Below are 27954 nucleotides of genomic sequence, written 5' to 3'. Positions count from 1 at the left end.
ATCTTTTATTATTGTCAAGTTTTTTTGTGACCCCCACATTCAGTTATGTGATCCTTATGAGGTCATTTAAGATGCTTTGACTTAGATAAGTGGGATCAAATTCAAATAGAAAAAAAAAATTGGTTGCTAAACTCTACCTACATAAAGAACCCTGCAGGTCACATTTTGACTCATAAAATCCCAAATTAACATCATCTTTGCTATATTGCATTTTGATGCACTTTGTTAAATAGTTCTCCCAGGCCTCCCTTGGGACTATTGCCAGCCACATGGGAGGCCATGTTGGATAATTCCAACTTAGGTCATATCAAAGGATCCTATGGATGAAGAATGAACTTAGGACATTGTTAAGAAAGATACAGAATGCTCTTTCAAACTCAAATGTTGGTGACTGCCAAGGGATGGTTATTTTCTAATCCGAGAAGTCTTTGTTTCTCTGAGATCTTCTATTTGGTCCTCTTCTGCGGAGGCCTCACCACTCATTTCCTCCTCCTCTTGCCTCTGGTTCTGCATGGTGCTCTGGGCACTCTAAAAAGAAGAAATATCATCATTTGTTACTCAATATTACAAATTATTAGATGGCATCATTGATCTTGCTTAGAAGGGAGCCATCAGGTTTAGAGTGGGGAAAGTCTTTGGAGACCATAAGAGACTTGTAGCACAATCAGAATTTTAATCTGGGTCTTGTAACTATCCCATAATACCAAGAGGCTGAAGTGGAACCGGGAAAAGGAAGGAGGGAGAAAATACAGAGAGCACTCATGAGCCAAACAATATTGAAATCATGCCCAATGTGATGGTAAAGCTCAGAGGCAAAACTCACCTTGGGTCTAGTGGCTTTTAGAAGACTAGCAAGAATTTGTTCTAAGCCCCAGCTGCCCAAGTGAAATCATTTTAAAATTCCACTTTCAGGAAGTTCTGTAATATGACACTGTTATAGGAGAAGTAATGGGGTACCAAAGACTCAGGAAATTTGGCTTCAAATCCTATCTGTACCAGTTATGTGATATCACTTCCCCTCTCTTGTACTCAGTATAGTCATCTGGAAAATGGGAGGGGTTAATTAAACTAGAAAGCCTCTTCCACATGTAACATTCTATGGTTTGGGAATGGAGAAACGTAGCTTTGGAGGGAATGAATAATTTTTTTTCAGCTGATAGAAAAGCTTAAAACTCGTTAAGAAAAAAGAAAACAACAAAAGTTTAAAATTGTTTTTATAAGTAATTGGGGAGAAAGAATTTTTTTTAAAGAAAGAAGTAAAATTGCTGTTCCATTCTCAAAATACTTTTTACTTCTTCACAACTGTTAGAATTTCACAGCTTGGAGCTCATTTATTCTCATTTAACAGATAAGGAAACTGAGTCCCAAAGAAGGAATGTGACTTATCTAAGTTACTCAGAAAGTGGAAAAATGAGGAATTGAATTCAGATCTTGAGTATTGTTCTTTCCACTAGACCATATGGCTTTTCTAAATATGTTTGTCTTAAAAGCAACTTTGTTTCAAAAAATGATACAGTGGAAAAACCAGTGGTTCTAGATCAAAGAATCTGGATTCAAATCCCACTTCGGATACTATTTGTGATGTTAGTTAAATCACTGAATCTCCCTAGGTTTCCTCAGTTTCCTTATCTGTAAAGTGAGGGCATGGGACAAGATGGTGTCTAAGATGTTTTCTAACTCCAGATCCAAGATTCTAAGTCCTAGATACTGGAAAAGATATTACCACTCATGGTACTGATGGTAAGTCACTTAACTTTTTTAGGGTCTGCTTTTTCCTCTGTAAATTTAGGGGATTAGACATGTAAGGACATGGACCTAATATCTCTCTAGATTAATTTGATCTTAGAATTGTAGGTGCGATTTTTGCTAGCATTGGTTTTGAGTTAATTCAGAATAATTTGCTGGTTCTCAACTTGGAACCTGTTTGCTGTGATCACAATAGCTGAACATTTCCCAACACTTACCGGAGTGGCAAAAGACCATGGTAGAGATGAGGAAGGGTTGGTAGCATTGATGGGCCTTGCATCAACATTCCCACGAACACCATGTACCTTGACTCTAAAATCCTAGAAAGATAAAAACAGTCTTGGTTGGATTTTAATATCAAAGGGCAACATAACAGAAAATAAGTAAGGGAGTGATGACAAAAGAAGATAATTGTGGGATTTGTTTCAGAAATAAAAAATAAAAAGAAGTTCCATGGTGTTATAGAGGGAAGAGGGAACACCTGGTTTTAAGTCACTCTGATACATGCTGGCTCTATGATCCAGAACAAGAAAGACACCTACTAGCTGTGTGACCTTGAACAAATCACTTAACCCAGTTTGCCTGAGTTTCCTCATTAATAAAATGAGCCGGAGAAGTAAATGGCAAACCAGTATCTCTTCCAAGAAAACACCAAATGGGGTCATGAAGACTTATATGTGATCCATGAGGCACGGTGGATAATGCACTGGGGTAGGAGTCAGGAAGATCTGAGTTCAAATCTGATTCAGACACTGACTAGTTGTGTGACCCTGGGCAAGTCACTTTACCCTTTTTGCCTCAATTTCCTCATCTGCAAAAAAAGTTGGAAACAACTGAACAACAACAAGTAACCTAACATCTCAATTTTTAGGCAACTGTCTATAAGTTTCAGAAAAGACTTTGCAGTGATGGAGGAAGTTATCTTACTAGGAAGTTTCCTGTTCCAATGAAATCAAAGGTTCTATCTATTATTGTTCTCATTCTCATCATCAAATCCTAAAGGCAGCTCCCTTCTTTTGCTATAACTAATGTAGATCATTCAAGGAAAGGATAAGGAACTGTGAAACATCACTGCAGACTTTCATATTTTAGTTCCTACCAAATACCTAGCAAGATACAAACTCATAGCTGGACTTAAACATGAGAAACTTTCTACGCTACTTGGATTGACAGATAACAAGTCCCTAAACAACAAATGCCGACCTCAGAGTATCCCCAAGAACTAAACCAGTTAACTATACTAGCACTAAAGCCTTCTCATAAACCAAACTGTTGCCTCAAATCACCCAGATATAAAGTTGATTTATAAAAAACGTTTAATCTTATTTTTAAGATATGACAAAAATAAGATTTTATCTCTATATCAAACATTTAATTTTCCAAACCAGATGAGATTAAAGCTTTCAAAGTAGAGACTTAGCCCAGTGCCTGGCACTTAATAAATGTCTGTTGATTGATTGATTGATCTGGCAGAGGAGGTCAAAATCAGCTGGAAAAAGAATGAACTCATTCTTATTTTTCCTTCTGCTGTCTGAAAATGCTTTCCCAATCGTTAGAGGATAAGTTTACATTTTAATATTTTTATTCAACTTCAAAAACTTTACTCACCTGCACAATTGTCTGTAGAATACTAACAGCAAAGGAATATTAGTGAAATATTGATTTGTCCTTGAGCCATTTCTTTCTGAACCCCAACAAGCGATATGAGAATGAATGAAAAAAGAGTTTATTAAGTGCTTATTTTGTACATGGGACAACTGGGTGACACAAAGGTTACCAGCTCAATTTTGGTTCTCAGCCTGTTAATCCCCTCTCACTACACCATGGTTTTCTGATCATGTGTTTTGCCTTGATGATAGCCATTGATAGCAAAACTAGCCCACTGTAAACCGCATGCTGGTGGCAAGAGGAAAATTCCATCCATGAAATCTGACATCGGAGTCTCAAGTTCCTTAGAACAGGCTTTAGAATGAATAATATATATATTTTCAATTAACAAAAGTTATTCTTCTGTGTAGTGGCAGGTCTAGGAAGAGAAATAAAGGAAGAAATGATCTTTTACTTACCTCTAGATCTCTTTCCAAGTCATAGTTTTCTAGTATCTCAAAGGCCTTGGAATATACCTCCACAGCCTTGGCATGAAAAACCATCTCAATGGTCACAAAGTCAGAGAAAATTTTCTGGGGGGGTAAAAACATCATCATACAATCACCTGTATTTTTATGGAGGTTTTCATTTTATAAATCATCTTCCCAACAACCATGGTGCTGGACACACCTGTAATTCCTATGTCTGAGGAGGTAGAGGCTAGTGGATCTCTTGAGCTCATGGCTTTTAAGCTACAATGAACTAAGCCAATCAAGTGAGCTAAGTCTAGAACCAAAAATGGCGAGCTCCTGGGAGCAAGGGACCAGCAGGCTGTCTAAGGAGGGGTAAGCTGGTCCGGATAAGAAATGGGTCAGGCTCAAGCTTCTGTGCCAATCAGTGGTGGGGAATAGGATTGGGGTGATTGATCTAGGTGAGATGGGGAGTCTCATCACTAACCAAATCAAACCAAAACTATGAGTAAGTCATACCAATAATTGGAAATACAATATGGTAGAAAGATCACTGCCTCTGACAGTACTAAGCTATTTAACTTCACTGGGACTCACAAATCCAGAAGCATTTATTAAGTGCCTACTGTGTGCCAAGTATTATGCTAAGCACTGGGGATATAAAGAAAGACAAAAATAGTTCTTACCCTCAAGGAATATATAACCTAAGGGGAAGACAACATGTAATTAACTATGTATAAATAAGAGAGAGGGGATGGGGAAAGGGTTAAAGCATTTATATAGCTCCAACTATGTACTATGCCAAATATTTTTACTATTTTTATCTCATTTGAGCCTCCCAACAACCTGTGAGGCAGGTGATGTTATTATCTTCATTTGTCAGACAAGGAAACTGAGGCAAATGAAATTGAAGTCACTTGCCCAGAGTCACACAGTTAGTGTCTAATATCATATAATTTTTCTGACATCAGATCGTGAGTTCTATTCACCAAGCCCTCAACATATGGCATTAACACTGAGGAAGACCACGTTAATTGTGAGGTAAGTAAAGTAAGAGGGGTAAACTAAGTGCTACAGTAGATAGAATATTGGGTCTGGATTCAAGAAGATCTGAGTTCAAATCCAGCTTCAGACACTTACTAGCTGTGTGATTCTGGCAACTTACTTAATCCTTATTTGCCTCAGTTCCTCATCTGTAAGATGGGAGCAAAATAGAGAAGGAAATGGCAAATCACTCCTGTAACTTTGCTTTGAACAACAGCAATAACAATGAGTGAGGTAGAGAGCAAAGCGACTGATGGAGATTATATAAACTGGGCTCTCCAGATGGCTACACACACACACACACACACAGACAGAGAGAGACAGAGAGAGAAAGACAGAGAGAGAGAGAAAGACAAACATGTATTATGTTAACTTGATCATCCTGTTAATTTTTCGGGGTAGAATACACAGGAGCATTGATAAAGCCCAGGTATCAAGAGTAGGACATGAAAAAAAATTGCAGGAAATAACAAGACGTTCAAGATCATTAAGATCAAGACAGAAGAGATAAAACCACAATATAACTTGAGGAAGTGTTTTTGTTGTTGTTGTTGTTTTGTTTTGCTTTTTTGCTGAGGCAATTACGGTTAAGTGACTTGCCCAGGGTCACACAGCTAGGAAATGTTCAGTGTCTGAAATAGAGATTTGAACTCAGGTCCTCCTGACTTCAGGGCTGGTGCTCTATCCACTGCACTACCTATTTGCCCCAGAAAGTGTTTTTTAAAATCCTAAGAATCATGAGATCTCAAATTTAGAAGGGACCTCCAGAGGTCATTCAATCTAAGTCATATATAAAATATTCTAATCACCCAGTCATGGAAAGAGTACTGACTTTGGAATACAGAAGTCCTGAGTTCAAAACCTATCCCAAAACTTACAACTTGTGTGACTTTGGGCAAATCAGTGAATTTCCTCATCTGTCGGGATTTGGACTAGATAACTTCTGAAGTCTCTTCTAGTTCTCAATCTATGATCCTATGAACCCCATTTAGTCTACTGAGGCAGCTCATACCACATTTGGATACTCTAATTGTTAGAATGCTTTTTTTTTCTTTAGAAACCTAAATTTTTCTCTTTCTCTCTTCTAACGTTACCTGGAGGAGCCTACCAGAACAAAGGAATTAATCTTTTCTTCACACACAACCCTTAAAACAGCCATCATGTCACCCCTAAGTCTGCTCTGAGCTAAACACCCACAAATGCCTTCTACCAACTCCCATAGAGTGCATTCTCTACACATCCTGATCCTCTTCCCTTATCGATAAGTCTTAAAATGTTATCCCCAAACGAGGCAGAACTAAGAAATCCCCCAGAGTGTGGTCTGAGCAGGTAACCCAACTAGAAGATTACGTTTATTTTCCTCATCCTGTACATGATGTCTCTCTAAAAGCATCCTTAGAACCCATGAGCATTTCCATCTTTAAAATCCCATTGTTGACTCTTGTCTAGATTTCCAGATCTTTTTCAGGTCTTCGAGCCAAGCTCTGCCATCTGTGTCCCTCTCCCCAAACGTGTTTCAGGTTTTTACACCTTCCTGAAATGTCCTCCTCCTTTGTCATGAGGATGGTCACCTCTGAGGTGAATAATCCTCCCTAGCCATTAGAGTTTGAATTTGCTCATGAGAAATCAGATGCATGCCTCTGAGGCCCATCTGAAGGATGTGAAAATCTCCAGCCAGATGCCCTCTATGATTTAATATGTCCTGACTCCCAAGACACACAAGATCTGACTGTGAGTCACACAAGACCTAAGGATAAAATAGATGCAAGTTCCTGATGGACTGTCCCTTCCAGAGGGATGTTAGCAAGGGCCAGCCCCAGAGAAAATGGCAAGGGAAGATGCCACATGATCACAGCTGAGCCACAGTATACCTAGAGTTTATGTGGTATTCCCTTCCTCATCCTCTTCCTCCTGGCACTGAGACTCTCCTAAGATTTGGGCCAGTCTGACTGATGTACAGCAGCCTTAGCTAGATTATATTCTTACTGCATCTGAGGGGAGACTCTGAGGTGTGTCACTGATCTACAGTCTCAACTGAGTTTCTCTCCCACCCCATTTATATTGCTAACACCTTCTTTTTCGGGTCTTTTAAATTCTATCCACTTTCAAGGCCCAACTCCTGCACAAACTCTTTTCTAATCACTCTTACCCGTGGGGATCTCAACCTTCTCACTCCTCTTGTCTCACGGGGTATCATGTTGGGCATTCAATGGGAATCAGATAATCCCTATCTCCTCCCATCTAATTGTACCCCACTTTTGCTAGAAGTAGCCATACCAAAAAAAAATAGTGCTTCTAAGAGTGCTTTGTTGGCCAATCAAATGCATATTCTCTCTCTCTCTCTCTCTTTTTTTTTTTTTTTTGCTCAGGCAATTGTGGGATTCTATGCCAGGTGATTAGTCTCTCTTGGTTACAGTATTTACAAAATAGATGATAATAGAATGGTAATAGGATGATATTAGCAGGATGATAATAGCACCCATTTCACAGGACTGTAGTGAGGATTGAATGAAAGAACGTTGGGCAAGTGACTTGCCCAGGGTCACACAGCTAGGAAGTGTTAAGTGTCTGAGAGCAGATTTCAGCTTAGGTCCTCCTAATTTCAGGGCTGGTGCTCTATCCACTGTGCCACCTAGCTGCCCCCAAATGCATTCTTTAATATACTGATTCCAAGATGGGGATAGGAATGAGGAGAGCTCCATGGGAGACCAATGAGTATCTTATCTACCTGAATGTCTTTCAGTTTCTGCTTCTGAAATATATCAATGGTCTCTTCAAGTTGGTGAGTGGTACGATTCATATCCACAGCCGCTTTCTGCACATTTGTCTCAGCCTGAGAAACAGGAATAAGACATTAGCTTTCAGCACACTAACACAAATCCAGTAACATTTGCTGTTAACATGAAAGTAAAGAGGGTTGACTTAAATGATTCAGGGAGGGTTCTGTGCATAGGGAAAGTAGATGGCCACACATGGTGTAATTTCTCAGGCATCAAAAGTCCTATCTGGCTAAAAATCTCTCTTTCAGTGGCTTGAGATTTGCACCATTATAGATACTCTTATAAAATATCTATAATGGAGAGGTCTACACATTGAATCCTAGAGTTAAATGGAGTCTAAAGGAACATTTTTTTTTTTTTAACAGATAAGAAAACTGGAGCCTGGAAAGGAGAATTAACTTGTCCAAGGTCACATAGGCAGGAAATGGAAGAGGCAGAATTCAAACTCAGGACCTTTGGTTCCAAATCCAGCATTCTTATCATTCTACCATGATGATTTTTCATTATGCTATTTGGAAAAAATAAGACGTTCTCCAGCTAGAATTCATTAGCAGGAATTATTAGCTTATTAGTTATAGACCATCTATTTTGTAGCTTGCTCTAGTGGAGAGAGAGTTGCCGTTAAAGCCAGAAAACTCTGGGTACAAGTGCTTCCTCTGACGTGGACTGGCCTCTCTCTAAGACTTTAAGGTGCTGAGAAGGTGCCAACCTACCCTATGCTAAGGGAATCTTAAATCTGATCCCTCTCCCTTTGGCCAAATGACACATAGCCAGAGTAGGATCTAGATGGGAAAGAATTCAAATCCTTATTGGCATGGGCCTCCGAGCCTAGATTGTTTTCCCTTTTCATCTCCATCTCATAGAATTATTCTCTTCAAGAACCACTTATTACCTGAAGCATTTCCTGATTTCCCTCAACTCCTATTGCCCTTTCTCCCTAACAATCCTGTATTCATTTTGTACTCACTCTATGCATATTTATCCAATATATGTTTATATAGCTCCTTGTTTTCTCCCCCAATAAAATAGAAATTCTTTGAGGGTGGGGATTGTTTCATTTTTTTTTTTTTGGCTTTGTATCCCTTGTCTGGTACACAGCAGGTGCTTAATAAATGCTTGTTAATTGATCTATAGAATAAGTGACTTGAACTCTCATATTCTGAGTTCAACTCTCATATTCTGAGCATTCAGGATAGTTCCTGACACTTAGGAAATACTTAATAAATGCTTGTTGGCTTGACTTGACTTGACTTAAATGATATCTGTATACGTGCTTAGTAAATGCTTGTTGAGGGAGCAGCTAGGTAGACCAGTGGATAGAGCACTGGCAGTGGAGTCAAGAGAACTCAAGTCACTAATAGTTGAGCTGGCTTGACTTTATATGACTGAAATGATCTCTAGGATCTCAGCCTACAATCAAAATTATAAAGACCAGATGAAGGGTGTCTTTTGAGGTCAATGATCAGGTTAATTTCAGAACTGTCAGGGCCCTTAGAGACTTTCTAGTCCACTCTTCATAGTGGTACAGATGGGGAAACTGAGGCTGAGAACTGAAATGATTACCCCATATCATGAGACAAAACCAGTTCTAGATCTTTAATCTCCTAGAATTATGCTCTTTCCGTGACATTTTTGTGCTCACTAAATGTTTATTGTTTTCCTTTGAATTCTGTCCAGGTCTGATTGTCTAATATAATGCTCACCTCTGTCTTGGTAGGGGAATTTATTACCATTTCACACCAGCAGTGTTCCTACAGGGGCTACCCTTACCTGGGACTGGGAAAAAAAGCAGTTATTAAGGAAATCTAAATTATAGGAGCAATTACGGAAGCTTTTAATAAGTCAATATAGAGCAGTTATTATAAATATCTCTCACACAATTATCAACCTCCCCCCAAAAAATCCTACTATCCCAAGATCATAGTGATGCGGGGGGAAGATTCCAATCTTTGATTCCCAACCCCCCCAGTTAATGTAAATTACCCTTTGACTCACAAATCCTGGTCCCTTTGAATTCCAATAGAAGATCCAGACCTGTCCCAGCCCCACCTGGATCTGAGCCAACTTTGGGGCTACACCCAAAAGCCCCTCGAGCTAAGTCTCCTACTTAAAAGGGCCATGCTGGGAACCCCTCTTTGCAGAGATTCCAAACATGCCAGCCATGTGAGGACCCTCTGTCCACTGGATCTTTTGTCCAGTGCCCTCCTTATCTCTACCTTCACCTATCTCCTACTTCTAAACTCAGTAATAAACCTCTTTTATCAATCTAGCTCTCTGGACCAATAAATGCTTTTATTGGGGACTCGTGCCGCTACTAGACCTCATATACCGCCGTATCCTTGCGCCGAATCCAAGGGGGTTACAGGGGAGCTTTGCTTGATTTCCTGTACCCCAAACCTGCCACTAGACCTTAACTAAACCCTAATTTCATTTAGGTACCCCAAATCAAGACCTCAACATTTGGCCCACACCTCAACAATAGTTTTATTCAGTCAATCAGTCAATAAATATTTACTATGTATTTGTATTTGGTGCCAAAAACTGTGCTAAATACTAGGAATACAAAATAGCAGAAGAGAATATAAAAGGCAAAAACAGTCCTCCCTTTCAAAGAATATTTGCTCCTATAGGAGGCAGGGGGAAGACAGTAATAAAAGCCACACAAACAAAGAATGAGGCAAAACAAGATAGAGACAGAGAGGATGGAATGTAAGCTGCAAGGAAAGACCTTGGCCACTTGAGGGGGGCTGTAGGAGTGACTGGGAAAGACTTCCCACAGAAGGAAGGCTTCCAGATGAGTCTTCAAGGAGGTGAAAAGGTAGAAGTGAGGAGAGAAAGAAACTCTTGGTACAGGAGGAAGTCAGTGCAAAGATAGGGACCAGGAGATGGGCTGTCATGTATGAAGAATAGAAAGACCAGTGTGGCCAAATTATCAAATACATGGAGGGATATAAAGTGTAGAGAGGCTGGCAGAGTAGGAAAAGGTGCCAAAAATGCCCCCAAAAGACTTTTATTCTGGAGGTAATAGCTGAGCTACTGGGAACTGTGAGTAGGGGGAGTGACATAGGTTAGACAAACTAGCTGAGTGGAAAATCGATCAGAGGAACCTCAAAGGCCATCAGATTTAATCTTTTCATTTTCCAGATGAGAAAATCAAAATCACACATGTTACAAGTACTATATTCATGATTCATATCCAGGTCCTTTGACTTCATAGCTTGAATGTAGTAGATAGATCTTGGAACTTGGAGACAGATAATGCCCAATGTCATACCCAAAACAAGCTATTTTGTATTCCTAGTGTTTAGCACAGTTTGTGGCACCGAATAAATACACAGTATATATTTATCGACTGATTGACTGAATAAAACTATGATCTTGGGATAGTAGTTTTTTTTTTTTTGGGGGGGGTTGATAATTGTGTGAGAGATATTTATAATAACTGCTCTATATTGACTTATTAAAAGCTTCCATAATTATATCCAGGTCTTTTAACTTAATACTGGGGATATAGTGGACGGAAGCTTGGAATTTGGAAACAGAAAGGCCTGAGTTCAAATCCTCCTTGAAACAGTTACTAGCTGTGGGATTCTATGCCAGGCGATTAGTCTCTCTAGGTTACAGTATCTACAAAATAGATGATAATAGGATGTTAATAGGATGATATTAGCAGGATGATAATAGCACCCATTTCACAGGATTGTTGTGAAGATTGAATGAAAGAACATAATTTAATAGCTTAGAACTGCCCTAAGATTTTTAGAACTCTATAAAGTGCTTTATAGATTGTAAAGAGACATGTGAATGCTAGCTATTATTGTTATTAAAAGGATTATAACTATTCCTCTTCTTCTTCCTCCTGCTATCACTAGGGATATATCAGCTTGAAACCTCTATGGTTCTATATGGAAGGATACAATAGTGTGTCGGTCAGAAGGTGATTTCTGCCTCAGTCTTTCCAATTTCTCTAGTTGTTTGATTTCATTATTTCGAGCCTTGTTGAATTTCTTGATCTCAGCCTAGATGAAAGAGATTAGCAGTACTTAATATCCAGCATCATTGAAAGCAGAAAAAACTACGAGATAGGGGAGGTGACCAACCATGATGTCAGAAGTGTCCTCATACATACACGGGTTTGCTTTATCTGAGTTTCATACAGTCTCAGTGGATTGATGACTTTCAGTTCAAATCTTTCAACCTAAAGTCAAAGGGAAAGTAAACATATGATTCAAAGGGAATTAGTATAAAAAAATACAATGGAAATGTGATTAAAACCTCAAATAACTCTGGACAGCCAAGTGGTACAGTGGATGGAGTGCTAGTTAAACATCTTTCTGAATTCAAATTTGTCCTAAAACACTTATTAGCTGTGTGATCCTGGGCAAGTCAATTTCCAATTTCTTTATTTGTAAAATGAGCTAGAGAAGGAAATGCCTAACTACTTAAGTATCTTTGCCAAAAAAAATCCAAATGGCATTACAAAGAGTTGTATATAACTGAAAACGATTGAATAATTGAAAAATTCTGGAAGAGAGCTATTATTTTCTCTATTTTACAGTTGAGGAAACTAAGTCAGCTAGAAGTTAAATGACTTGCTTGATATCATCCAGCTAATAAGTGGCTAAGGCTAGAATTGAACTCAGGACTTCCTGGCTCCAGATCCATCTCTCTGTCCTCTGCAGCATAGCACCATCCATCCAATCATTATAATATGGATAAAGTATCGAGAAAACTATGAGTTAGAACTTTATTAAAGCCTAATGGTATTTTATCAACTCTTTTCCTATCAGATAAGGATTGATGAACTGGAAACAATCTGAACAGAAGAAAATTAGACAGATAATGAATTTAAAACTGAAAAGGATTTTTAACAGATATCTGTTCCAACTATCTCATTTTTTTATTAAAGCTTTTTAGTTTTCAAAACATATGCATGGACAATTCTTCAACATTAGACCTTGCAAAACCTTGTGTTCCAATTTTTCCTTCCTTCCTTCACACCCTCCCCTAGATGGCAAGTAGTCCAATATATATTAAACATGGTAGAAATATATGTTAAATCTATTATGCACACATGTTTATACAATTATTGTGCTGCACAAGAAGAATCAAATCAAGCCAGTAAAAAAAAAAGACGCAAAATAAAATGCCAGCAAGCAACAACAGAAAGAGTGAAAATGCTATGTTGTGAACTACACACAGTCCTCTCTCTGAGTGTAGATGGCTCTCTTCATCACAAGACCACTGGAACTGGTTTGAATCATCTCATTGTTGAAGAGAGCCACGTCCATCAGAACTGATCATCATATAACCTTGTTGTTGCTGTGTACAATGATCTCCTGATTCTGCTCATTTCACTTAGCATCAGTTCATGCAGGTCTCTCCAGGCCTCTCTGAAGTCATTTTGCTCAACCTTCTCATTTTTACATTTGAAGAAACTGAGGATTGGAGAGATTAAATGATTTGACCAAGGTGAATAATTAATTGCGATCTGAGCCTAGGTCCGATGATACCCAATCCAATAGTCTTCCTATTACCCTTTATTCTCGACTGAACCAACTTACGCTCTGGGGATATACAGCCCTTTCCTTTGGGCCATACCATTTTTAAAGAATGCTTGTCTTTAGGATCAAAGCCAGGCTCTCTGACTCCTAAGCCCAATGGTTTTATTTTTATTTTTCCTGTTATAACTCAGAATCTCAAGAATGAGCATGGATGGTTAGAAAATGAATTATAGTGAAATAAATATCATGAGATAATGGAGTGGAGGGGAAGGGGAGGGAATAGAGGGTCATGTGGTCATTCTGCCCTTCAATGGAATCTCTTCTGCAAAATGTCTGACAGGTGATGTGTTTGAATATTTCCAGTGACAGGGCAATTATAGTGTAGCCTGTTGTATTGTCTATCAACTTAATTTACTAGGTCATTCTTCATTTTATATTGATTCAAAAATCTGTTTTCTTTTAACTTCCACTCATTGGTCTTTGCTCTGTCTCTCTGGGGACAAGCAGAACAAATCCAATGACGGTTCTTCAGATATTTGAAAACAGTAACTTCTATACAAGTCTCTTTCCCAGACTTTGTTGTTGTTATTCAGTCATTTCAGTTGTGTTTGTTATTTCCTTTTCCAGCTCATTTTACAGATGAGAAAACTAAGGCAAACAGGGTGAAGAGACTTGCCCAGGGCAACATAGCTTGTAAATATATGAGGTCAAATTTGAATTAAGATCTTCCTGATTTATGACCCAGTACTCCAGCACCACCTAGCTATATGTTCTACCCAGACAAAAAACCACCAATTTCTTCAACTGATTCTTTGTTTATCCCTTTCTACTGCTTTTACCTTTTGATAAATTAATTTTATATTTGTTATTTGTCAGCAAGTCCTCTGCCATATAAAAGAATTGAGAGTGGGGAGCTGTAATTTTCTTTATATTCCCATATTTAGCATGGGAAGGAACCTGATTGGTCACATAAGCCAACTCCTTCAGTTTATAGATGAGAAAAGAGAAATTAAGTGATCTGACCAAAATCATATAAGCAGCAAATGGAAGAGTTAGGAGGGGAGGTCCTTTTATTTTCTCTATTTTACAATTCAGAAAACCGAGTAGATAGAGGGGTTGAATGACTTGCCTAGAATCATCCAGCTAATAAGTATTTAAGATTGTGCCTCGGTCCCAAGAACTTAATAAATATTCGTTGAATATTCAACAACACACAGTTTCCAGATCTTTTGACATATATCCATAAGATATTTATTGAGCGTGTATTGAACATTTTCATTAATGAAGTTATTTATTTATCTAGGAGATCTTAGGCAGCTCATTTCTTCCGTGACTCAGTTTCCTCACTGGCAAAATGAAATAAGTAGTCCATGAGGTTCCTTTCTAGTGCCAATATTTTCCGGCTTTATGGAAAAGACCTTTTGGGACTCTGATATGATATTTTTAAAAAATCTTTTAAAATTGATCTATTTTCACAGTAACATCTCATCTCTATAACCTGACATTTAAGGCCCTCCACACTCTAGTTCCCACTTATCTTTCTAGTCTTGTTTCATATTATTATTCCCTTCATAGTCTCTTCATTTCAGTGAAACTGGCCTATTAGCTGTTCTCAGTGCATGACATCCCATCTCCTGGGCTTTGGGCCTGGAGTATCTCAAATTCCCTCTCCCTTCACCTCCATCCCATCAAATCACTAGCTTCTTTCAAAGTACCTCTACTTCATGAGGCTGCTCCTCCTGCACTTTCCCATTTATTATCATTTTCTTTTTCTTGCAATTGCTTTACAATTACTTATTTATGAACACATTGTATCCCTCCATCCACACATCCTAAGAGTGAAATCTTTTTGAGGATTTTTGTTTCTCGATGTATACATAGCCATCATCTGAGTGCCATGCACACAGTTGGCACTTAATAAATGCTTCCTGAACAGAATTGTATCCAGTCATCATTATGTTCCAGATAGGCAGTTTATGCAATGTGGCATTTGGAGCAGGGACACAGGGACTCACCTTCGCCTGCCGGTAATCTTGTATCTTAGCCAACTCCTCCGCAAAGTTCTTCAAGGTCGTGCGCATTTCAGGATTCTCGGTATTGGCAAAATCCAAGAGCTGCTTGACGAGCAGGTCTGCCATATCTCGCAGTCTGGCTGTCTTCCGGGTGTAGGCAGCCAACAGCACGCAGAACTGGCCGAAGTACTTCTCAGCATTGTTCACTGTGTTCTCCATCACCCGGACTTGGCTATCTCTGAGGAGAACAGCAGAGAGAGCTGACATGGTGTACCTAAAAATCCCCGAATGGGAATTAGAGGCTCATTCCCTTGAGTGCTGCCTGGCCCAATACTCTCTCTCTTTTTTTTTTCTTCCCAATGCTTTTCCCAAAGATATCAAATAATCTCTCTATTTTTAAAAATTTAAATAATTTTTTTAAATAATTGAAAAATTTTAAATAAGTATTTCTCCAAATATATGCAAGGATAGTTAAACATAGTTTCTCTTAGAAGAACAACAATCCTTTATTTTACAGTAACATCAGATACTGAATGTGGCTCTCCCCCCAAGCAGAATTGATTTATACAATCTTTACTATTTTTATATACTTGTCTCACCAAGATCTAAACTCATCTAGAAGAAGAGCTGCAATGTGGGTGAAGTTGGTCTTTGAATACCCTCCCACATTCTTTTCTGCACCATCCTGGATAACTTCTACCTTTCCAGGCTTCCCTGCTGTATACTAGCCACACTTAACTTTTTTTTTTCCTGAGGCAATGGGGTTTGTCTGACTTGCCCAGAGTCACGAAGCTAATAAGTGTCAAGAGTCTGAGATCACATTTGAACTTGGGAACTCCTGATTTCAGAAGTGTTCTATTCACTCCACCTCCTACCTACCCAGAAATAAGCTTCTTTTAAAGCACCCCACCTCCACCTCTCCTCCATTCAGTCAGAATCCAATGCTCTAGATTCCAAAATTACTTTCCCCTCTTTTATCTTTCCACCAAAGTATTATTTTCTCTGTAAATTTGATATCTACTAGGTATTACTGTGAATATTTAATCCTGAGTAATTTCCTAACCCTCTTAAGGATATTTGTATTTTATAACAGTAATCCTAAATCCAAAGCTTCATTAAGGAATGGAGGTGATCCCAGGCTCTTAAAGCTGTGTCATTGTAGAATCAGCCTGGGTGTGATCTACCAAGTCAAAAAGATAATATGATAAATGCTTCCTTCCTTATTGAACAGACATTTTTGTTTTGCTTTATATATGCTAGGCATTATGCTAAGTGCTTTACAATGATTATCTCATTTGGTCCTCATTACAACTTTATTTCCATTTTAAAATTGAGGAAACTGAGTCAGCGGTTAAGTAATGTGACCAGAATCACACAGTTAGTGTCTGAGAACACTTTTGAAGTCAGGTCTTCAAAACTCTAAACCTAGCACTCTATCTACCACACTATTTAGCTTCCTCTGAGTATAGTTTTGGCAAGAGAGTACATCTACTTTCCAAGAACTGACCAAGATAAGTATGGAGAAGCTCACCACCAGACGGTTAGTCACCAGGGAATATCTTCTTTGGCCATGGAAATCCATGAAACAAGCGAGAGAGAAAAATACACCATAGCTGTTAGCCCTGCATGGTCCCCACTTTCAACTTCTGTAGCAATAGGAGTAGAAAAGAAGGAAAGGGAGCAGAGAAAGCTAATAACTATGGAGTTTTTAGACTAATTTTAAAGATTATATCTAACAATCAACAACGAAGATCATACCAACAGCTGCTGGTACTCTAACTGTGAGTTAGGTCCTTGTCCAATTAATTAACAAATTTTCATTCTACTGGAGGAATGGAGTCATGTCAATATTGTCATTCTTGCTGTAAATGAAACCAGAAGTTAGGAGGAAGGGGCTGATATACAGAAAGATAATTCGGGGATTCTTGGGGAGGCAAATAAAGGAATTGGAAGAACTGACTTTTACCATATATCTAAAGGCAACAAGAAATTATTTCATGGGATGCTTCTTCATCTGCTACTGTAATGCTCACAGCAAGCCACTATGAAGATAATTGCAATTAATGTGCAGCTAATCTATAGTGTTAAGATGAAAAGAAAAAAGAATTAAGAAAAAAGAAAGACTTCATGAGACCCTCCAAACTAAGGCACTACATGCTTTAATATTTGGACATTTAAATTTAAAGATAGCTACAGGGAGAAATGGTGAAAAATTATATTGAAAAAGACAAAACTACAAGACTACACCATAGTCTTAAGCCTATGTACAATGAATACATCCCCCCACCCCCCAAGAAAAGAGTTGAGAAGCACTAGTTTCAAATACTGGTTTAGATACTTTATTAGTTATGCTATCCCAAGACAGATAGCTTGCTGGAAAGTCAGGAAGAACTGAATTCAAATTCAGCCTCAAATATTTACTACCTGTATGACCCTGGATGAGTCACTTAACCCCATCTGCCTCAATTTCCTCATCTATAAAATGAACTGGAAAAGGAAATGGCAAACCACTCTAGTACCTTTGCCAAGAAAACACCAAATGGAATCATGTAGAGTCAGACACAACTGAAAACGATTGAATGATGACTGATTAATAGATAATTCTTATTTCCTAGTTTTATGGCTCAGTTAAGATCATATATGTGACATGTGCTGTAAACCTTAAGAGATACTATGAAACTGGGAAGTCTACTGAAGTGAACAGAACTAGGAAAACAATTTATACAATAATAGCAATATTGTAAAAACAAAACTGAAAGGCTGAATCAACATACTGACGGAACAGTTGTAGAAGATTTGTGATCAAATATACTGCCCATTTTTTCACAGAGAATGATGGATTCACTACACATTCATATGTATGTATGCATGTATACACACGCTTGCATATACACACATGTGTATATGTGTATAAATGTGTGTCTGTGTGTATGCGAATGTATATATATATATATGTATATGTATGTGTATATACACATACATACACAGGGAGAAATGGTGAAAAAATATATTGAAAAAGCCAAAACTACAAGACTACACCATAGCCTTAAGCCTATGTACAATGAACATATGTATATATGTATGTGTATGTGAAATTTTTTGGACATGGCCATTGAAGAGATCTGTTTTGCATGAATATCCATGATAACCGGTTTTACTTCTCTGTTTTTTTTTTTTTTTTTTTTAATGGGAGGGAGAGGGGAAAAGAATATGTACTGAAAATAAAATTTAATTTTAAAATGTTAATAAATTTTTAAAAAGTATATTGGCATATATTATGGCAATGTCAGTTACTATGATAAGACCATTCCTGGGTATAACTCTTCATGTCCCTTTCCTCTTTTTCTCCTCATACCATCTTTTCCTCCTTTTCTTTATCCTTTCTTCAAATTCCCCTCTGACCTACACACTCTTGTCTGGCAGGAGCCACCATTTCAGAAACCTGGAACATCCCAACCTTGAGGGACCCAGAACACAGACCCTTGTGAACAGGGTGATAAGGACATAGTGGAAATAGCACTGGATCATGAGTCAAAGAACACTATTTCTTACCTATGCAAACTTGGACAAATCATTTAATAAGCTTTATATTCATGACCTTAGCATCTGATTCATCCCTCTCATTTAATAGAAAAGCAAACTGAGCCCCAGAGAGAAGAACTAAATTGACCAATAAAACCACACCGAATAAACATCAACATTGAAACAACGTCAGACCTCCTTATTTCCAGTCCGATGTGTTTCCGATACCCCACGCCACACTTCATTCAGTAACAGTTCTGAGAAGAGGCAATGGTCGCAACTATGTGGAAATAAATGATAGTCTTTCCAGAGCCTCAGCCCATCCTGTAATTTGACCTGACGCTTCTATTTGGGAAAAGAAAATGCCAGGAAAGCTAAAGTGTCTCGATTCCAACTCCCATAACTTAACTAGGCCAAGGAGATGGCATGTGATCAAGGCCTATGCTAACATAATTCACCAGCTCTTATTTCCTGTTATTATGTCTACAGCCTTGTAAGACGCCTCTGAAACCAAAACACTGTCTTATTCCAAGGTTGATTGTAAGCTGGTGTTTTGAATCAGTCTTAGAGACAATGCTCAATCTGTCTCTGTCTTCCCTTCTCCTTTCCTTCTTCTTTTTCTCTTTTTCTCCCTCTCTTTTTCCTCGTCTTTTCCCCTTTCTCTCTGTTTCTTTCTTACATGGAATGGGTGAAAAGGGAAAAACTGGGGGTGGTAATTTTTCCATTCCTCTGTTTTCACTCTTTGATCCAGCCAAACTTGTCTTCTATCTAATCTTTTCAAATAATATTCCATTTCCCATCACCACACCTTTTCATTGACCATCCCTTCTGCCGGGAAGGCACTCCCTCCTTATCTCTGCTTTGTACCTCTCTTCCTGGCATCATCTTCTGCCTGAATACTTTGCTGATTACAATAGCTAACGCCTTTCCCCCAAAACTATCTTATATTTACTGACACTAAATACCCTATGTAATGTGTTTATTCACTTTATATTTATGTAATATACATAGAAAAGAGATACAAGGAAAGGAGAGAAGGGGAAGTCCCTACCCGTCTTACTTCCCGAAATTCTAGATTGCCTGTCCTTACACTGTCTGAAATTCCACCAAAAAGGGTAATTTGACTTAATAATCATTCTTTTATAAAGTGATAAAGTGAAAAGAACACTGCATTTGAAATGAAGAGATCTGAGTTTGGCTATTTTTATTATGCATTGTCCGCATCTCCCACTAAAATGAATTCTTTGTCCTTGTATCTACAGAGCCCAGCAGAGTGTTATGTGTAGTTGTTATTGTTCTTCAGTCATTTTCAGTCACGACTGCCTCTTTGTGACCCCATTTGAGGTTTTCTGGCCAAAAATACTAGCATGCTTTGCCATTTCCTTCTCCAGCTCATTTTACAGATGAGGTGACTGAGGTAAACAGGGTGAAATGATTTGCTTGGGGTCACACAGCTGGTATCTCTCAGACTGGATTGCATGGTTGATGCTTAATAAATACTTGTTGGTTTATTGATAGTACATGTATATATGTATGTGTATATGTACATATGTATATATGTATGTGTATGTGTGTGTGAAATTTTTTGGACATGGCTATTAAAGAGCTCTGTTTTGCTTGAATATCCATGATAACTGGTTTTACTTTTCTTGCTTTTTTTTCTAATGGGAGGGAGAAGGGAAAGAATATGTACTGAAAATAAAATTTAATTTTAAAATGTTAATAAATTTTTTAAAAGTATATTGGCATATATTATGGCAATGTCAGTTACTATGATAAGACCATTCCTGGGTATAACTCTTCATGTCCCTTTCCTTTTTCTTTTTTTTTTCTTTTAAATATTACAATTTCTTAGAACGTAATAAAACAGAGTAGATGAAAACAAGTCCAGAAGAGAAGGTATGGGATTTAATAGAATGATCCCTACACCTAGGAGGGACCTAAGTTTTGAATCTTGGTTCCATTTATAGCCTCAATTAAGTGAACTTGGGTGAGCCATCTTCCCATCTCTTCCTCTGATGGACAATGAGAGGGCTGGAATACTAGTGAATCAACAAGTCTTTATACCTGCCTAGTCTGTTCCAATCATTGTGCTAATGCTGAGGATATAGGTACAAGGAACAAAATAATCAACTCTAAGGTCATTATCTTCAGCTTCAATCCCATAGTACCTCTTGTTGATATTTTTTGGGATTCTGAGATCATCTACTCACAGTGACATGGAATAAGGTAGTTGCTGAGTTGCTTAGACCAACCCTCTGAGAGTGATGCATTTGGATGTAGTTGCCATGGAATCAGGCTGATGAATGAGTCTCGTGGTCATCTTATCAGGAAGTGATTACAGGCAGGGAGACATGTAGATTACAGCTTGAGCAGAAAATATTGGCTTATTCTGCTCGTATGCCGAAATTCATACATCATGCATCTGGTAGGGGTACCTACCACTGTGGTATACCCAAATTTTCAGCTGCCTACTGAAACTGCTTATCTGTCATAGAATCAAGACCTGAAACAGAAGTGATTACCTTTTCTCCTCCAAACAGATTCCTTCTTTTGATTCCAGTATCTGTCGATGGTACCCCCATATCCCTTATTTAGCCCATTTCCAATTCTTTAAAAAATTTTTTTCTTTTTGTGGAGGCAATTGGGGCAAAGTAATTTGCCCACTGCTAAGATCAAATATAAACACAGCTAGTAAGTGGTAACTCTCTGAGGCCAGATTTGAACTCAGATGTTCTAGCCTATCTGTGCTCTATCCACTGCCCCATCTAGCTGCCCCACTCATCTCCCACTCTTTTTTCCTCTGAGGCAATCGGGGTTAAGTGACTTGCCCAGGGTCACACAGCCAGTAAGTGTTAAGCATCTGAAGCCAGATTTGAACTCCTTCAGGTCCTCCTTCATCTCTCACTTTAAAAACAAGTGCTGGCCTTGGTTTTTCCCTCAATTCACTTCATGGCTATCTTTTCACCATGTCACCTATTCTCTGGCAATTGTCCTCCTTCTCCCTCCCATCAGAACCTGTGACTCCATTTCTAGGTCCATCAGCTCCGCTGGGTAGGCTTTGGTCTTTTCTTGCAGGACCAAGACTTCCATAACACTTCATGGCCATCTCCTAATAACAGCCTTTCAGACATCTTGAACACTATATGTAGTAGACACCTTAATCCAACATCTCCAAAACAGAATTCATTATCTTTCCCCCTAAACTTTGCTCCCCTTCTCCCCTCAATTATTACTGTAGAGAGCAAGATTGTCCTCCCAGTCCCTTGGGCTTTCACCTTCGTGTCATCTTGGACTCCTCACTATCTCTCACCTCGTCCCTCACGTCCAAGCCATTGCCAAGGCCTGTCGATTTCACATCTGCAGCCTTTCTCAGATATATTTACCTTCCCTTCTCTGACACTGTCACCGCTCTAGTGCTGCTCTTATCACCTCACACTTGGATTATTGTAATAGCTGCTGGTGAATCTGCCTGCCTCAAGTCTCTCCCCACTTCAGTCCATCCTTCATCTTCCATTCAGTCACCCAAGTGGTTTTATTAAAGGGCAAGTCCAAGCATGTCATCCCCCACCCCCTACTCCCTATACAATAAACTTTAGTGGCTCACCATCATCTCCAAGATCAAATATAAAAACCTTTGATATTTGAAGTTCTTTATAACCTAGCACTCTCATACCTTTCCAGTCCTTTTATATGTTACGCCCCAACATGTCTTCTTTGATCCAGTGATTGGCTTCCTGTCTGTTCCATGAATATGATCATTTTCTATCTCTTGGCTGTGGATGTTTTCTCTGACCATTTCTCATGAAGACGGGTCACTCTCCTTCTTCATCTCCACCTACTGACTTCCTTAGCTTCTTTTAGGTCCCAACTAAAATCCCACCTTCTACAGAAAGCCCTCCCCCCGCCCCCAACTCTTAATTCTAGAGCCTTTTCTCTGTAATTATCCCATTTTATCCTGTTGAATATATCTGTTTGCTTGTTGTCTCTCCTATTGGATTGTAAGCTCCTTGAGCGCAGGGACTGCCTTTTGCCTCTTTTTGTATCCCCAGAATTTAGTTCAGTGCTTGGCATATAGTAGGTGCTTAATAAATATTTACTGACCAAGTCCTAACCTTTTCCCCTTGACTTCTGCCTTGCCTGTCCACCCAATGGAATGTAAACTTCCTGAGGACAGCATAGGAACAGTCTTGCTTGTATTTGATCCCCAGGCCTTATCACAATAGTTGATACACAGTAAAACCTTAATAAATGCTTTACTTTTCTAACACACCCTCACACTGTTGACTCAGTCTTTGCAATCACTCTACTCTCATTCCCATTCCTCTTCTCTCATGGCCACAAGTACAATCAATATAGACCTTGGGCATCACTTGCCTGGATAATTTTAATAACTTTCTCATAGCTCTTCTGTTCTCTACATTTTCCCATCCTCCAATCCATGCATGACTATGCAGTCAATGATCTGTGCAGTCATAGATCTACCCGATTAGCTCTCTTCTTCACTCAAAGTCCTTCAATGGATTCTTATTACCTATAGAATAAAATCCAAACTTCTTCCTCAGCCTGGCATTCAAAGCCTTCTAAGACTTCACACCTCCTTACTTTTCTATCCCTATCTATATTACTCCTCTGCCTTCTTGAGAAAAAAAAAACTAAGCTTCTTCAAGGCAAGAACTTTAGAGCATTGTTCTTTTTATTTCCCTGTTGCCTAGCACAGTGATTGGCACATGGTAGGCCTTAATAATGGTTGTTGACTTGGCCAAGGTCACCCAGTTAGTAAGTGTCACAGTCAGGATTAAAATCCTGATTCTTCCCTTTTAGGTTCATCTGCCTTTCTCTGAGTCAGGATTATAGGATTTAGAAGCAAAAGGAATTTTTAAAGATCAACCAGTCCTAGCCCCTTGAAGAAAAGATGAATAAATTGAGCCTCAGGGAGGGAAATGACTTGTCTAAGACCATACACAAAGAAAGTGGCCAAATATGGACTAACATTCAGATCAGATTTCTTTTTACTGCATCCTTCGCATGCTCAAGGGTTGCTAATTTTGTCTGCAGTTCGAGTGACCACTTTCCTCAAGAGTAATTTGCTGGCTTCAATTGAACCTGGCAGGGAAATGTCATTTATTCACTTTTTTGGACAATGAAATATATAATTCTGAATAGTAATAGTGCCCCCTGCTGAGTCTTCCATTTCTCCATCTCTTCTCTATGGCAGGAAATTATTTTAGAGAAGGAAAATTATTTGCATTCATCATTTAACATGCAGTAGGCTTACTTCAAATAATCATCAGGTATAAAATATTTATATTTATACATATATATGTACATATATATATATATATACATACACATATAAAGTATACAAAAGACTGGAAGTCTTTTGTTCTTCTGTTAAAGCTAAAGAAAACAATGCAGTTGAAAGATCTGGAGCTGAAATCCTACAGTGATAAATCTGGACCTTAGAAGTCATCCAATCTATTCCCCCTTACATTTAGGAAACAGAGGCATAGGAAGATGAGATTCTTCTGGGGTAACACAGTTAATTAATCATCCTGGGTTTCCTGATTGTCAATCCATAGTTGTTTTTTTTTTTAATAATATTTTATTTGTCCAATACATGCAAAGATAGCTTTCAACATTCACCTTTGCAAAAATCTTGTATTCCAAAATTTTCTCCCTCCCTCCCCTAGACAGAAAGTAATCCACTATAAGTTAAACATATTCAATTCTTCTAAACATATTTCCATATTCATCATATTGTGCAAGAAAAATCAGATTGAAAAGAAAAACCACGAGAAAGGGAAAAAAAATAAGCAAAACAACAACAAAAAGATGAAAATACTATGTTTTGATTCATATTCAGTCTCCATAGTTCTCTCTCTCTGGATGAGAATGACTCCTTCCTTCACAAGTCTATTGGAATTGTTGTGAATCACCTCAGTGCTGAGAAGAGCCACATCTCCATCACAATTGATCATCACCTAATCTTGTTGTTGCCATGTACAATGTTCTCTTGGTTCTGTTCACTTCATTTAGCACCAGTTCATGCAAATCTTTTCAGGCCTTTCTAAAATCAGCTTGTTCATCATCTCTCACAGAACAATAATATTCCATTACATTCATATACCATCACTTATTCAGCCATTCCCCAATTGATGGGCATCCACTCAGTTTCCAGTTTCTTGCCTCTACAAAAAAAGCTGCTACAAACACTTTTGCACATGTGGGCCCTTTTCCCTCTTTTATAATCTCTTTGGGATACAGACCCATTAGAGACACTGTTGGATCAAAGGGTATGCACAGTTTGATAGCCCTCTGGGTATAAGTCCCATAGTTCTTTAACACAGTTACCCCACAGGGGGTAGCATTCAGAAGAGCCCCGATTTTGCCTCTTTCCTGGCTGAGTGATCTTCACCCTCACCTGCAAAATAGGGATAATAGTCCTTTCCTTCTTTATTTTACTGGGGTTCCTATATGGGTCAGATGAAAGGATGCAAGTAAAACATTTTATAACCAGAAAGTTACATGCAAATGTAACATGTTACTAATGCTGCAATTAATAATAATATGGTTCAAATAGTTACATGAAAAGGGATTGAAAAGCCCTTCTCATAGAACCAAGATCCTGCCATAAATTTATGTTTGGAGGTTCTTCCATGTTTGAAATGCTGCATTTGGCATCAGGAAGACCCAAATGTGCATCCTGCTTCAGATACTTACTAGCTGTGTGACTCTGGATAAGTATACTTAACCCTGTTTGCCTCAGTTTACTCATCTGAAAAAATGAGCTGAAGAAGAAAATGCTAAACCAAAGCAGTATCTTTGCCAACTAGCTGTGTCACCTTGAGCAAGTCACTTAACCCAATTTGCCTTAGTTTCCTCATCTGTAAAATGAGCTGGAGAAAGAAATGTCAAATCACTTCAGTATCTTTGCTAAGAAAACCCTAAATAAGGTTATAGCTTATAGCCAAGCTACAGGATGATCACTTAATTGGTAGTTATTCTATGCCCCTGACCAAATGTTTTTATCCCTAGTTTTCTGGCATTAGTTTTTAGGGGATTTTCAAAGCCTTCACTGAGACCAAATAGGTTGGAACAAGAAGATCATTTAATCTAGTCCCTGCATCTCATAAGGAGCAAACCAAGGCCCAAAAGATCACCAGTCAGTAAGAGTGGGAACCAATCTGATTCTGAATCTCTTCCTACCATACCACTCTGCTTCTTCCCTAATTCATTAATTCAGCAAATATTTCTTAAGAATTTACTATGAGCAGAACACTGTATTAAATGTTGGGAAGTGGCAGGGTGTGGATACACATCTTACAAAAGACTCTGTGTTTGCCCTCGTGGAGTTTCTAGTCTAAGAAGTACAGAACACAATAATACTAGTGATGCAGTACATGTAAATATGTGGATGGTGCAAAACGAAATCTGATGTGAGTTTGAAGGGAGGGAGATATTGTTATTGACCTTTCCTGTGGGACCTCACAACTGATATTTATTGATCACTTCCTGCATGTTCCTCGCAAAGGACCGGAGAAGTTAGCATTGGAAGAGACCTTGGACTTCATTTATTGTATCCCCTTCATTTTACAGATCATAAGACCATAGTTGGAGTGGAAAAGGACTTCAGAAATCATTTAGTCCAACATTTTCATTGCATAGATTAAAAAGACCTAAAATAGGGAATGGCAGAACTGGGCTCCAAACCTGTACAACAGCTCCTATACAACACCACCCCCTTGCCTGGCAGTTTCTTACTTTTTAGCTAGAAAGGCAAGACAAAGACACCAAAAAAGGGTTGGACCCAAGTAGCTTAGGTTAAATGACAAATGAGTGTTATAGGCAACAGCTTAAAAGTGCCAGGGATCACTGAGTTGAAATCAGCAGAGAAGGCTTTCAGGAAGAGCTAGGACTTGAAGACAGAAATGGTTTGGATAAAGGATAAAAAGCAAGTTGGTGGGAGCCTAAAGATGTACATGATGTCTTTGGAAGAGAGTGCGGAAGATAATTGTGGTTGTAATGAACTCTGCATAGGGAAATAGTGGAAATTTAAGGTTAGAGTCACAGGTAAAAATCAGATTGTGGGGAGGGGAAAGAAATCATGGTATTTGCTAAGATATTGAATCATAAAAACTGCATTTCAGAACTAGGAAGAATCTTAGCGATCATTTAATTTAACTTATTTGCTTTATAAATGGGTTCAGAGTGGGCTTTTTTTCCCTTACTACTCATGTGACCTTGGGGGGAAAAAATCACATCATTTCTCCATGTCTCATCTGTAATATAAGGAGATGGGATTAAATTGGTGATTCTCAAAGTGTGATCTAGGATCCCCTGAGGCCCTTTCAAGGGGACCTAACAAGTCAAATTTATTTTCTTAATACTACTGAGACATTTTAATTTCTAACATAGTAAATATTGAGAGGTATAACCCATCTAAGCTAATGCTTTGTGGGATTTTTCAGTGATTTTTAAGAGTGAAAAGGGGTTCTGAGACCACAAAGTTTGAGAACAGCTGGATTCTATGATGTCTAAGATCCCTGCTAGTGATAACTTATTGATCTGATGAGAGAAAACACATTAATTCTAAAATCTGCCTGAGTCTCCTTTGAGGCAAACGTAGTACGAATTTACATTTATGTAGTATTCCAATGTTCACAAAATGCTTTCAACATGATAATCCTGTGAGACAAGCAGTGTCAAGAAGAAATTACTATTCCTATTTTAAAGATATGGAAACTGAGGCACAGATTATGCAACCGGTCCAATTGTCATTGAGGCAGAAACCCAGACATTAACCATCCCATTGTTTTCCCCCTTTTCTATGGCAAAGTTTCAGGGAAAGGAAAATCCAGAATGTCAAAGACAATGACTGGGTCCACAAGAGAGGCTGGGGTTACAGTGAAATCACTCACCTGGACAGGACAATGTTCATTGCGACTGGAAGGAGCCAGATCTGCTTCAAAAACAAGAATCAGGGACTTGTTTTGAAATAAATAACAATGAAAGCTCCCGGCAGGGTGGAAAGGGAACCAGATGAGGCGCAGCTGTTGTCACCTGGCTCAGGTGAAGCCGAGAGCCGTTGCTGGGGCAATGCTCCCAACAGCACTGGGCTAGGGGAGGGGTTAGACCGGTTGCTCCAGTAACCAGCTGGGCTTTGATCCAGCCTGCCTCTGAGGTCAGGCCTCCTGATTTTACTTGCAGAGGATCAAAGTGTTCTTTAGTCTCACCTAGCAGCACAGCCATAAAAAAGGGAGGAGAAAGAGAAGGGGGGGGGGGGAGG

At 38.7% G+C, this 27954-nt stretch overlaps 1 protein-coding gene across 2 annotated transcripts; it reads right to left on the bottom strand.

Moving 5' to 3' along the window:
- On the bottom strand, positions 1 to 27808 carry CIBAR2 (CBY1 interacting BAR domain containing 2). 2 transcript variants are annotated; one of them, XM_012540341.2, is made up of 9 exons: positions 27587 to 27807; positions 15147 to 15381; positions 11757 to 11825; positions 11545 to 11646; positions 9398 to 9403; positions 7576 to 7680; positions 3813 to 3926; positions 1965 to 2066; positions 1 to 528 (listed from the first exon to the last, which is right to left on the bottom strand). In XM_012540341.2, the coding sequence occupies exons 1-9, from the start codon at positions 27604 to 27606 to the stop codon at positions 406 to 408; spliced, it is 876 nt and encodes a 291-aa protein (XP_012395795.1). In that variant the 5' UTR covers positions 27607 to 27807; the 3' UTR covers positions 1 to 405. The 2 variants fall into 2 exon arrangements, with proteins under 2 accessions (XP_012395795.1, XP_012395798.1); XM_012540344.2 differs by lacking the exons at positions 9398 to 9403; positions 11545 to 11646 and having other exon boundaries at positions 27587 to 27808.
- Positions 27809 to 27954: the final 146 nt, after the last annotated feature.

Source organism: Sarcophilus harrisii, chromosome 2, assembly GCF_902635505.1.
Source record: "Sarcophilus harrisii chromosome 2, mSarHar1.11, whole genome shotgun sequence".
NCBI classification, from domain to species: Eukaryota; Metazoa; Chordata; class Mammalia; order Dasyuromorphia; family Dasyuridae; genus Sarcophilus; species Sarcophilus harrisii.
This window is presented reverse-complemented; position numbering and strand designations above follow the sequence as displayed.